The sequence below is a fragment of the Eublepharis macularius genome, chromosome 13, assembly GCF_028583425.1.
Source record: "Eublepharis macularius isolate TG4126 chromosome 13, MPM_Emac_v1.0, whole genome shotgun sequence".
In the NCBI taxonomy this organism is placed as follows: domain Eukaryota; kingdom Metazoa; phylum Chordata; class Lepidosauria; order Squamata; family Eublepharidae; genus Eublepharis; species Eublepharis macularius.
The window spans coordinates 46,773,395-46,787,197 of NC_072802.1; the positions used below are offsets into that span (position 1 = coordinate 46,773,395).

The following is a 13,803-nucleotide window of genomic DNA, read 5'->3' on the forward strand; positions in this document are numbered from 1 at the left end:
CTTTTTGTTTTTCCACCTCTGAACAGAAAATTCCTAATCAATACACTTACCAGCAACAGAGCCTCAAGATGGCTTAAATAAGTTTCCTCACTAGCCAGGATTCCAGAGAGCACCCATTTCCTCATCTCCAAGCCCTTTTCCAAGTCTGGCTCACTCTAGACAAAATAAACAAGTTAAAAAATTGTTAGACAAAGTAAAATGGGCAGCTTCTACATTTCTTGTTTGACACTGGTGAGCTCTCCCTAACTGTGATGCCGCAGAAGGTTCACAAACATTCTAATGGACTGCTGAGGGGGGAAATTCTTCACTGACAAACAGCCTGGCCTCTGGGTAGCACTGGGCAGAACAAAGTGTGCAGGCAAGGGAATTTTGAAGACTGGTGGCCAAACTGCAGAGTACCTTTGGCCACAAGCTGGGTCACAGTTCCCCCAATATTTGTTTTCCCTGAAATCACACGGCAGCTTTGGGGAACATACTTACCCAAGTGCTTCAGGGTTTGATCTGGATAGTTACTGCAATTCCAGGGGAGGAGGAATTCTTCCCTATACTGTTTTTATAATTCAAAATGATTCCACAGGGGCATTATTTGCCTCACTGTGTGGCTGCATGTGCAATGAATACCGCACACACAATGGGGCTCATGGCCAAATACATCATATAGCTTGGCTCTGGAAGACTACAGGTATGCATGGGGTAATGGGACAGAAGGATTCGGCTCACATCTGGTTTAAACTCTTGGGCTGCTGACCGTTAGTATATTAATAAGAGAAACAAGAAGGGACACACACATACTTCCAATAAAGGCAGTAGCAACAGAACCCAAGGTATCTAAAACTGATACACAAACCCACAGGTAAGGAGCTGAGAATTTTGATCCTAATCTTCTGTTGCCTTTTAATGCCTGTAACCCTTCTGCAGGGAAGTTCCATCCCTCCAGATCTCTGGGAACTGCCACTGCACAAGGAACTCTCAGGACCAGCTGAAGAGCATTCAAACAGATAATACAGAGCTATACAACAACACACTCTTTTTAACAGGTAGAGACCCTCTGAAACCTGTACACAAACTTGTATGCTTGTTGAGAGAAGAAAAACTTGTTAGGTGCATGGTGGGTGGGTGGGCTTGTAACTCAACACCAACAAGTAGCTTTCCCGTAGGCGAGTGACATATGCATTATGGAATGACAAAGTGTCCCAGAGCAGTTTTACAGAAAGCTGCTAAAATCCATGCTGCATGTCAGAGTGAGCCACACCTTGGGCTGCCAAGTTCTGCCCTTCCTAGCTCCCTTTCCTTTTTCTGTGGCCTCTGTCCCGGTCTTCCCTCTTATGACCAACCACACCCCACATCTGCGTCAGAGCCCAGTTTCGTGTGTTGTGATTGGTGTTCTTCCTGATGTTCCAAAACAGAATGTGGAGGATGGAGTGCTGCATTTTGAGCCTGTCAGGAGCACAACATCTCTAGCATTCGGTGCCTGTGTGCTCAAGCGTCTTTCCCACCAGGATGCTTTAACAATCCAAAGCACCAGGTCAATCTTCACAGTTAACAGAACCCCTGTATTCTGATCATCAAGAATGATCCCCAAATACCACTTGCTCACTAGATATGCAACTTGGCTGCTACAGGCTGTATTTAATTACAGAAAACCGGGGGGTAGGGGCAGCAACCCTAAGTATCAGGCAGAATCCACTCTATCCTGAAATATGATTCAAGGGACTTGAGACCTTTTCCAGCAGCTAGCATTTGTCTGGAGCACATGGATTTAACCTCTGGAAACTCAATGGATAATACTGCACAGCATCTTTCATTGGTACCTCCCTCCTCCAAGGGAAAATGTTGTTCTCCAGTAGGTAAATTTAAGAACAAACATAGGAAACCTCTCGCTGTGATTTTAGAAGAGCATTTTAAGAAGCTGCGCAAACTCAAGGCAGAGACTTCAGGAACGCTCCCAGTGTGCGCCTGGAAGGAGGGTGAGGAAACCAATTCCTTATTAATTGTACAACACATATTATCTTCCGAGGCTTCTGTTTAACAAGCTGCTGAAGCTGGGTTGCTTGAGTGATGTTGAACAGGGAATGTTTTCAGCACAGTCTGCCATCTCCGCTTCATGTGGGGAGAGGTGGAGGAGCAAGGGAGAGAAGCCAGTATTATTTATAACCACCCAATGGCGTACGTGCCAACCTCTGCTCAGGAAGGGCCTTGTACGTTCAGGCAAAACCATTAAACTGTGGAGAACAAGAGGTGGGGGAGCTGGAGGGGAAAGTGAAAGTCAGCCACAAAGCAGATGACCTTGGGGTGGAAACACAATGCGGCACAGGGAAGGGAAAGCTGAGATGCTGAGGGTGGAAGGGACACCTGACAGGAAAGCATGGGGTTTGGTCAGGAATCACAGGGTCTAAGCACCCCCTAGCCAAGGGCCTGGAAACTTCTCTATCCTTGCTTAATGGAGGAAAATAGTGCACCAACCACTCAGGAAGGAAAGGCTTTCAAGTTTTCTCCCCCCACCCATGGGCCCAAGTGCTCACTGCAGCTGCTTGGTCAGACCTTTCCTTTCCCAGTTCTATGATCCACCACTTTTGCTTGTTTGCAAGTAAGCGGGGTAATACACATTCGCTGATGCCCAGCGTGTTTTGGTATGTGTGCATAAAAAAGATCAGCAGGCTAAAGATGAGGGAGTGATGGAAAGCCAGGACAACCCACTTTACAGAGGATGCAAGAGCAACTATGTGACACAATCCAGTTTGGGGGGGGGGCAGTGCAAGATAAGGCTACCCCCTACAACCATCCAGCAGGTGTTAGGCACCAGCGATGCCAATGATTACCACTGATTTAAGGCACACTATTTAAAAAGCACCCATCTCCTCTCTGAGAGGCAAAAACTGGTCCGGGATCAGTTCTTCTAGGGAGGGAATTCTCCTATGTTAACCCCATGCCCATCTGCCAAGACCATCCAGGGAAGACTTACTTCAAATCCTTCTACTATCCAAGGTTAAATCTGTGTGTGTGGGGGGTGTGTGTGTTGCAGCGGAGTCTCCCCTGCCAAACAGCCTCTGGAAGTCCCAACCCTTGCTCCTTCCATGGAAGACTTCAGAAAACTGGTTTAAAAATGCATTTCAGAAGAAAAAAAGATTTGAGTATTAATCTGCTGTGGTTACATAAATGGTGGCATCACTGGTGTGGTTCAGACTAGAGATGAGGAAGCCTGCCTGGAAACAAACAAAAAGTGAGCAGGGCTTTCTCTCAGTTTTTCCTACCATTTTCTTGCTCGACAAAAGCTACCCTAGAGTTGCTTGTACTCCTGGCTGGGAAGAGCATACAGGTATTTTTTTTTTCCTCCAATGGGTGTAAAAGCAGCCCTGTGGTTACCTTTTCCAGCAAAAAACGAGAGAGAGAGACAGAGAGAGAAAAGGTGACAGAAGAGAGTGTGAAAGTTTTCTTCTTTCCTTTCACACTGTTCTCCTCCCTTTCGATAAAGCAATAATAGAAGTTGCATTTGGAAAAGAAAATACATTGTTTAAGATAGACATGGAAAAAGCTGAATATGTGGTTGAGTCCTCTGCTGTTGTAATCAAAGGATGTAAGTGATGATGCATTTTCAAAACCAGTTTGGCTGCCCTTCATGTCCATTTAGAAAAGAATGTACCGACTACCCTGCCCACCCCCCCAGGCTGTTGCAAGGCCATCTTTCCAGAGGCTACCACCCTGGACTGGCTGACTTGGCACAGGTTGTTCTTAAAGACTTTTTTTTATTCCACTACAGAAGCTAAAGAGTTTTTTTCACAACAGCTGGCTGGAAAAAGCTCCAGCTCCTGAAAAAAATAATTTCCAGAGATACAGTCCTGTTACAGCGGCAGGAACTGCCATCAATGCGTTGACATGGAGAAATATGGCCTTCAGAAGCACACAGGCATTACTGCAGCAAGCGGCTGCCTCCCTCCCCCTCTTACCAAACCAGACTCCAGGGAAATTAAAAGGCCTTGCTTTTGTGTGAGCCGCCACTAATGAATCATAAAGAAAGCAAAAGGAACCACAGAAAGGTAAGCCACAGGGACAGCTATGGAAATTCAGGCACCAGGCAAATGACTCCAATGGGCTCCTTTCTGCAGTGGGCAGAGCAGAAAACATGCAGAGGAAAACACTCCTGAGCTATGCCTTGGGCTGGATTCTTCTTCACAACCTTCCAGAGCTTTGAATTCTCCCCTTGTATTTGCTAAAGTCACAAAGAATGCTCTGCCATCAGAGTCAGTTAGAGAGCCTGCAAGACAGACACAGTTTGGTGTCCCCCATCAGTGCTGCTTCGGTGGAGCTTCTATCATGTTGAACAGTCTGCATCTTGCATCCCTAAGTACAGTGAGGTCTCCAATTAATCAAGGGGTTAAACTGTGCTTGCTTTACCTGACAGCCTGCCCCCTCAACACACACACACACACACTCAGGGAGGAGAATTTTAACTGGCAGCTTGGCAAAGGGCAGAGGCAGCCCCTGGGAAAGTCAGACCTTGTACATCCAGATCAGTACGGAACCTTCCTTTACTGGGAGGTGCCTGAAGAAGCTGCAGATTCCTCTAGACTAGATTCTCATGTGCATCGAAGGGTTGGTGAAGCCTAAGAGAACCCTGTGCAGAGTCCAGTCCAGGAAAAGCCACCCTTGTTCAGATTGCAAGGATCTGCCACAATTCCACCTCTGAACCCAGGGCAGCAGAGTTTGGGTGCAGCTCTTCCTAGGGAAAGGAAGCAAGATTCTAGCCCACAAGGTTGTGATGGTATGCTTGAAAGATAACAGGAAATTTCCTGGTGTTGCGGGTAAGGTTTTAAGCTTTACACACCTTGATTTACAGAAGCAGAACAAACTCACACACTTAAGTAATCCAAACAACAATATATACAAATATACACACTCTTGGCCAGAAGTACAGAACAACTCGGCATCATCCATGCAGCACTCCAAACCTCCCTTAGTAGTTTCACGTTGATACTAAAAAGCACAGAAGAAAAACTGGAGCCCCCACAGTTCAAAGGTCATAGGTAGGAGTAACCATCCCCTAGCACAGCCTTCTGGATTCTATCATCCAAGAAAGGTAAAAACCAGCACAGCACAGTGCGTCCTAATCCCATTCCAGCCCAGTATTCCCAAAGGGTACCCTGGTCAATATATCTCTTGTGTGTCTTAGATCAATACCAACAGGGATACTCATCTCTCCTCATCCTCTCCCTCATCCCCCCACCCACATTAATGCATGCACTCCTTGTCACATGTTAAACAAAGCACAATACAAGATTTTTTTAAAAGTGCAATACAGCCTTACTTGAGAGAGGCAAGGAATATGAACAAAGCCAAAACCCAGAACAGAAAAGGGTAAGCCACCCCTCCCACACACAGTCCTTGGAGAAAACAAACCTCAAGTACTTTGTATGCTTCTGGGACCCTGACAAAAACCAGACCACCTTTATTTTAAGTGCTTTTAACATGTTTGTCTCCATTCAATGTGGATTCAAAGGGGCTTACAATGCAAAATACACTCCCTTCTCATACACCTCACAATCAAAAACCATCAAATTCCACAGACACACAACAACTAATCTACCCACTATCAACAGACGAAACTACAGGGTCAAGAGGGGGCCAGAACAGGTGGTAACAGCACTAGCCTTGATGGAAATAGGCTGTATGTAGAACCTTTGTACTTTTCAAGATTTAACAGATACATTTCCACACAGCCTCTGTAAAATGCCTGTTCATTTGGAGGTCCGAATCTGGAATGGCCACCAGCTGATTCCAGCACATGAATGGTTCTGCAATGTTTTAGCCCAAAATTCTTGGCACACAGAAATGTCCAGGAGAGCATTTTTATAAAGAGATTAGAACTTAGTATAACAGAACATCTCAGGAGGTCACTTTTCTAAGGGAGTGCGATTGTAGGCTATTGCTTTGTTTATGTATCACTTTCCTCTTCTGCACTGTCCTCTACATTTGTAAACCACTTGCTGCACAATGCATCATCATGCCTTCCACACTTTTTTGTTTGTGTTTGGAGGGAGGTATTGTTGTTTGAGCTACAACAATGTTTGTTGGAGGTCCTTGCAATCTAATCATTTTTTTAAAAAACTCTCTAATTCATCTTGAGTCTCGGCGAGAAAGGCGGGCTATAATGTGATAAACACACATGACAACAAACATCAGCCCAATGCTCCAGCAAACTATGATGGCTTCCGCATGGAGGTTTTGGTGCACAGACTGGAGCAGATTTTTTCAGAGCATTCACGTAACACTGTCCCCTTAAACACCCACTTTGTGTTTTCCCCTACTTCACTGCGTTTCCAAACTTGGCTTGGTACAATCTTTTTGGAAAGATTGGATTTGGAAAAACTGCATTTGTAGGCCAACACGGACAAGGCAGTAGATATTTTTGCAGCCCTTGCCCTGTTGTCACTATTACCTCCATCACTCGGAGGGATTAAAAAATCAGCAATTGATATTTCCCTTTCCCTATACATCTCCACAACAAAGGGGCTAGAGACTTACTTAGTTTCAAAAATGAAAACTGAGAATTCAGAGAACTACAGAGATTGTTATAATGCTGTAGCCATCTGTCAACTGCAGGTTTTATTTAAATGCCCCAAAAAGCCATCCAGGGGAGCAGAACAACATCAACCATGCAGGAAACAGGGTAGAGAGCTTAAGGCAAAAAAAGTGAGGGGGGGAACTACATTGTGTTTCATTGCTGCTGTGAATGTCTTGGCATTTGTAATAGCAATGAAAGTTACACAAAAAATAGTCTCCACATGCAAGCAGCCTGTGTCAAACTGAATTTCCCCTATAAACAAAAAAACATACCAAACGGCACCATTCTAGAGAGAGTTACACTCATGACTTCAATGCACTCAGAAACATGCATTGGTGGAACAGCAAGTCTTTTTCAACATTCCCAGGTTGCACCTTTGAAAAGGCAGGCTGGCACTATGAACAGGAACACGTGTTTTCTAGCCCCCCTTTCTTTTTTTCTCTCCACAGGTTATATTAACAGACCAAAGGTGCTTAACTGATTTTGTGGACTCCAGCGATCCGGAGGAAAGAGTCTCTCTACTACCCCGGCTTTTGGAGCTGAGATGCGGAGAGGACGAGGGTGAGTCATCAATGTAGGGCATCTGGTCATGATGTCGCCGCTGCTCCTCAGCCCTGTCCACATCATAGGCGTAGCCAGGGGGTATCCCACTGAAGGAAGCATCTGAGAAGAGAACAAGCAACACTTCAGAAAACTGACATTTTGCCATGTAGGCACATACCCCTTTTTAACCTTAAGTCTTCTATTCTGCCCTGCCAAGTATACTGCAGTGTCCCTGGCCTTCTTTGCCTATCCTTCTGGGTTTCCCTGCAGCCATGACTAATGCCTCCTGAAGACCAACATGATGCCTCCCCAAAACTGCACTGAAAAACCTTCAGATGTCCTCAGCACTGTTTGGAATTGCACCTTGTTTTGCAGCATTCCCGTTTCATAGAACAGACATCTCTACCAGATTCGATGGCATAGGTTGTGCCCTAAGTTCCCAAGTGCCCTTCATAGAACTGAAGTGTACAGCCAGACTGAGAAACAGACCTCTAGACTGAAATATCTTAGGCTCCTCTAATGGGTCGCTGTAGCCCTTTGTAATCAAGATCCTGTGGGGTCATCAGTAAGTACAGTCAGGGTGACCTTCAGGCCCTTTCCAAACTCAAAGAAAAGACCAAGAACACTGGGAAGCAACTGTTGTCTTTATCTTCTCTACCCATTATGCCTGTCAGTGTGCAAACAAGTGAGGTCACCAACTAAGAGGCCAGCAGCACCTCTCCTGACATTCCTTCTTGCAAGCTATCCCAGATGTGCCTCTCCCCATATTTCCTTACAATACAGAACCTGATTTATTACAATGGTGTATCGATATGATGATATTCCAAGGGAGGATTTTAAAAAAAAATAACATCCCGTGGCGGCAGGGAAGGAAGTGGCTGCCATCGGAATATGGTCAGGGAAAATGGCTGCAGTGCAAGCCAGAAAATCTAAATTTTCCCACCCACACAACAGTTACCCCAAGCTTTACTGCAATCTTTCCCCAAACTCTGTAGCAACACAGGTTTCAGAAAGATTCAACAAAAGCCAGAGAAATCCCTGAAGGTGCATGAAATGCTCCACAAGGCTGCAGGGAAGCAGGAAAAAAACCTGCTTCCCAAAAGCATTGAACTCGGGGCAGATAACCAATAGTGGAGGACAGCAGTGACAGTTTCCTCATCTTTTCTTGCAGCGCCAGACAGTTGCCAGTGCTGTATGAACAGTATCCTCCAAACTGTCTTTACTTCCTTACAGAACAATATAGTCACACAAGCAATGCTGGTGGAATGACAGGGTCATCTGTCATGGCCTGATCTCTTCTGACATTTAGCTGAAGACAAAACAATAGTCTTTGAAGAGCTGAAAGAGGTACCACTGCACATGTTATGCTTACTCATGCCATTTATCGTTTCTGGTCATACAGGTTTTTTGTATTTTCAAAAGCCTGCCAAAATCTAGTGGACCAGAGGCAACTCTGGGACAACAGAAATGTGCGCGCACACAGGAGAAATAACATAAATAACATCATCTAGTAAATAATATCTGATTAAGCTTCCATTAAAAGGACAAGGCTTTTCCCCCCTACTTTCAAGCCACTTTCTGCTGTCTTGGAAGTCACTACCCAGTCTTTGGAAGGTATGTTCCTTAAGGATGAACAAAAACATTATCTGGGTGCAGGAAGCTACAATGAGGTATTTTGGGATGCAAAAGTGAAGGCAGCTCAGGATTCGTGTGCTTAAGATTTAATCGGCATTTTAAAAAAATCTTGTTACTAAACTATTATGTTGTTTTTTGGGTCCTTGTAACTTGTTGCATTGTTAGCTGCCCTGAGTATAAGGAGATAAGGCAGGATATAAATAAGTTAAATGAATAAATAAATGTGTGCCTCCATGGGGAGGAGATGACTTCAGCTTTCTACTACTCTGCAAGGAAGGGGCAAGCATGAACTTCCAGCGGGGAGGGGTCGGTTTTGCAACCACAGGTCCAAACCAGAAACTTAAATTGTTACCAATCGGGTGTCGCAGTATACATGATTTAGAACACAACCAGTAAGTGTTCAGCAGCCACAGTGTCAGTCCTATATGGATACCTAATATTTTGTCTTGCATTCTACATTTTGAATGGCACAGCTCTGTCTGCAACAGGAGCGGACAACCAGAAGGCAAGCCAGAAAGTAGAAAAAGCAGCAAACAGTTTGCCCATAAGAGTTTCTGCATTAAGGCATGTTTTTCCCAGGCAAAGGAAGTCAGTTCTACACAGAAGCAGAGCATCAACCTTAAACCCAAAATATTTTACTGTTCTGCTTAAGAGTGGGGGGAGGTATCACAGTTTTCACATTACAAAGGATATTGAAGATTTAGGAGGCACTTCCCTGATGCTCTAAAATCCTGTTGTCCCTCTAGAATGCTGTTTTAATGGTTTCAATTATCTATTTCAGTTAAATGTTTAATTGCTTTCTTTAAAATTACATATCAATAATTTTTTAAAAAATATTGTATTTGCCATCAGCTGCCTTGGTCCCAACTGTGTTAGATGAAGGGCGGGGTATCCAAATTTCATTACAATTACATTGAATGAGAATGCATCCACAGTCTGTAGCATCACTAAGCCTGGGGGAGGGGTGGTATGTACACTGAAAACCAAAATCTTTTAAGCAGAGATTTATTTATTGTAGTGTATTTCTTATCCCACTTTCCTGTTCAACAGGAACTCGATGCGGCCTGCAAAAACAATACTACAATATAAGTACAAAATACAGTTTAAAAAAATAAAGCAAAAAGGTACACAAAACACCCTGGGATAGGTTGTTATCTACCACATTTGGTGTTTTCCTGTAAAAAGTTTTCAATTTCTAAACATTCACTATTTCATAACATTGTGGGTTATGTGCCATTCAGTTGCCTCTGACCTATGGCGACCCTATGAATGAAAGACTTCCAAAACATCCTATCATTAACAGATTTGCTCAGATCCTGCAAACTGGAGGACGTGGCTTCTTTTATTGAGTCAAGCCATCTCATTTTAGGTCTTCCTCTTTTCCTACTGCCTTCCACTTTTCCTAGCACTTTTCAATTTCTAAACATTCACTATTTCATAACATTAGTAAGAATGAATAATTGCCTTTGCAAATACTTGGGCAAGCTTGGCAGTATCAAAGTTGTAATTAATGTTTTAAAGTAATTATCCCTAGGAATTTTTGTGATGACATGTATGCTTTTCTTAAAATGTAAACTTTGTGAAAGAAGCATATGTGATAGTGCTTTTTACAAGTATTGTTCCAGTAAAAATAATTTCCATATAAAACCATTGTTTGAACATTTAAGCCATACAGGATCCCCTCCTCGATTAAATACTTCAGTTCAAGTATTTGTTATTGGGACATTAATATGGGGTACTTTGAAATTTTCGTTTAATAAATATAAGTAAAATGAATGTGCTAAATCACGTCAGACTCTACTTAAGGCCTCAGAAAGTTTTCCAGTTTACATTTTTCAAGAAAACAATTATCACTGCTCTCAAGGCATCAGGAAGAGTCTTACTACTTTTCCCACCAAGGTGAGATTCCTTCCTTCAACAGGCAAGCCAACTGTGTAGCTGATTGCCTTACAAAAATGAGAACCCCACCTTGAGTCGAAGGAGAGAGGCGGAATATTTTACTAAATATAAATACAGCAGCAAACGCCAGGCACTGCAAGAGGCCTGTCAAGTTACTAAGGAAACAAGAGTCCATGTAGCCCCTCCTCCACTCTTCAGCGACTCCAAAGCCGTCCCTCTCAAGGGATTCCGGAAAATACAAAGAAGCCCGCCACACTCTGCTTCATTTTACAGTGGCTGTCAAACTTTTTAAAGTGAGTTACTTAGGCTATTTTTCAGGACCCAGTTGCCAAGTAAATCTCTGCTTCTTTCCTCCTCCCCAACATATAAGGCAAGAATCTCACATCAATTAACACAGAACATCTGCATAGCTCAACATGTTATTTGTCAATTGGTTATGCTTTGTTTCGGCATTATATTAGCTGTGTATCAGATTTTTGCTTGTTTTTCAAAATTTTCTGCAATTCCAAACCCAATCGTATTGTTTATTGAATGCCCCAGTCATATTTAATACAACTTGAGTTTCAGTGAGAAAGATAGTCTATAAGGAACAAAAATAAATAAAAGCGTTGGACAGTATCTTACTCCATTAGTGTGTGCAACGCACACAGAGATTTTCATGTTCTCCTTTCCTGCAGTTTTTCTGGACCCATGGAATGATTATTTCTAAATTGTAAGATCTGTGCAAAAGAACACCAGTGAGGGTTGGTGGGGTGGAGTAAGGAGGGACGGGGGATGAAAGTGACCCCTTTCCTCCGCAGAGCAGCTCTTGGGGAAGGTCAGAGGAGGAATGATATCAGTTCCTTGCTCTCCTTGCTCCATCCCCCACAACTCAGTCTCCCAACCCCTGAGAATTATTTTTCCAGGAGTGTGGATTTACAAACAGTAAACAAGATGCATGCAGTGGTAAGGATACTGCCTGATTTTTCATTTTTAGTAAATACAAGCAGGGGACTTGCAATGACTTGCAGGGGCGCCTCATTTTCCCTGCCCCCACTATGTCCTCTTTCCCTTTCCCACCCCTCATTGCCCCTCCCCTTTTCTTGCTTCCTTTTCTCCCTTCTACCACCTTTGTCTGCCCCCATCTTCTTTCTGCCTTCCATCCGAGGCAGCCTCTCCCCTATGGCCCAGTTGCATTGTGCAGACTGAGCCGGGCCGAGTTGCATGGTGGGGAACCTGCAAAGACTTCTGTGAGGTATTTCACTTTTCCTTTTACCCATTTCCCCATAGTATTTACTTTTACCTTCCATATGCTCACCTTTCCCTATGTCCTTCTCTCCTTGAGTCCCACTAAAAACTTACCTTTTATCTGCTCCCCCATTTTCACCTATATTTATTAATTTACTTCATTTATATACTGTCTTTTTGCACAATTTCACACATTATTAAGCAAAGGCAAACTTGAATCTGCCCTCTCAAAACCGCCTCCTCTCAGTTCACCTTATTCCACTTCCTCTCTCCTAGTCTAAGGACTTGCCTGATAAAGAATGCTGGCCCTGACCCATAGTTTGAAAATGACCAATATAGAGTATTTATATGCTGCTTTCCTGAAACAGACTGAGCATGAAGCAGTCCCCACTCCCACACAACGGTCCCAAGTCTATCTGTAAGGTGTGCACAGAGCCAAACAGTGTAAAAAAATGATCCCTTGTGCAATTTTTAAAAAATGGCATCCAACATAGTTCACAGCAAGAAATACCACAATGTGAACCAAACGCGCCCCTTTTCAGGATCCCATCCTCAAGCGCTTTCACTAGCAAGCCACCCCAACCCCAACCCATCAAATTGTGATCAATCTAACCATTCAAAGCATTAGCCTGGCACTGGACATCCAACTGCTAGCACAGGCTGGTCATGGCAGAGAACACTGAGATTTGCTTCCAAGTCTGTCCCTTTGGAATATTAGAATTCCCGTTTCTTCCAGGCTTCTGCAGGAAAACTGTCCATGGGCTGGAACCAAAGGGACCGTAGGGACAGCTCTTATCACCTAATGCTGGACAAAACAAATGGCACAATCCAATCCATTTAGCCTTTCCCCTGCAGAATTAGAGATGTGGGACCTTCACCAGCTATGATCTTGACCAAAGGAGAACACTGTACAGTAAAATCACATGTCTAAGATGCCTCAGTGGTCCCCTAGCCCTCATTTCACTTTGCTTTTCCTAATGTATTTAGAACACACGTTTCAAGGAGGAGAAGGTGGTCAGAGCAGCTTTGCAAACTTCTTTCAACATTGGCAGCTTCTTGCATACATGAAGCAAGTGTCCTACAGCAGAGCTACTCTGTACATGCAATTACACTTCTGCAATTGTATAGCTGCCAGCTTGCATAACCTGGGGACGAGCTATGGCTCAGTGGCTGAGCACCTGCTTTGTACAGAACTCTTAAGATCAATCCCAGGCATCTCCACTTAAAAGATCTTGGGAAGCAAATTTTGAGAAAGACTTTTCTCTGCATGCAATCTTGCCAGCCAGAGTAGACAACCTGAGCTAGACAGACTAATGCGCTGATTTGGTTTATGAGTTTAAAGTTCACATGTGCATAGTGAAATCATTAAAGCACTGAATCCCTCTCCTGAGGACCCCACTTCTTCAAAGCCTTTTGCTCTTTCAGCTCCATAGGGAAATGCCTACCCCTAAAAGCCAACGTAAGCTAGTGAAGCAAGAGCACAAGTACATATTTTTTTCTTGGCTATGCTCCTTCTTGTGCCACTAAATGGCAATGCCCCTATCTGGCTTATGCATCCATGTCCATAGCCAGATTGGGGCGGGGGGGGGGGCACAAATACAAACAGATCCTATGTACACAGTCGCCTTCACCAGTTTAACAGCATAAGCAGAACCTTTTCCAAACAGCTGGAATTTTACCACTCAGCTGCTCAAAAGGAGAACTGGTCCTAGTTTTAGTCTCCCCTTCACAATGGGATTACAAATGTTTCGCAAAGTCTATGTGCAGGCAGCCCTAGATATTTTGTGCATACTCCTCTGCATCAAGGAATAACTGATATCAACACTTAACCTCCACTGTGATGTATGAAAAGTATTACTTAACCAATTCTATTCTACTTTGGAATTGCAAAAGATTAACTATGGGGATTTGGGGGACGTTGCACTAAGGCAGTCAGGTAT

The 13,803-nt window shown here is 43.8% G+C and overlaps 1 protein-coding gene across 1 annotated transcript in view; it reads right to left on the minus strand.

Annotated features, from left to right (window-relative positions):
- BCR (BCR activator of RhoGEF and GTPase) overlaps positions 1 to 13,803 on the minus strand; it is a 117,373-nt gene that overhangs the window by 56,775 nt on the left and 46,795 nt on the right. Inside the window, exons 2-3 of the mRNA XM_054995976.1 lie at positions 7,038 to 7,222; positions 51 to 155 (exon numbers count right to left, since the gene is read on the minus strand). Coding sequence (XP_054851951.1) covers positions 51 to 155; positions 7,038 to 7,222 — 290 coding nt within the window. The remainder of the gene's footprint in view (positions 1 to 50; positions 156 to 7,037; positions 7,223 to 13,803) is intronic.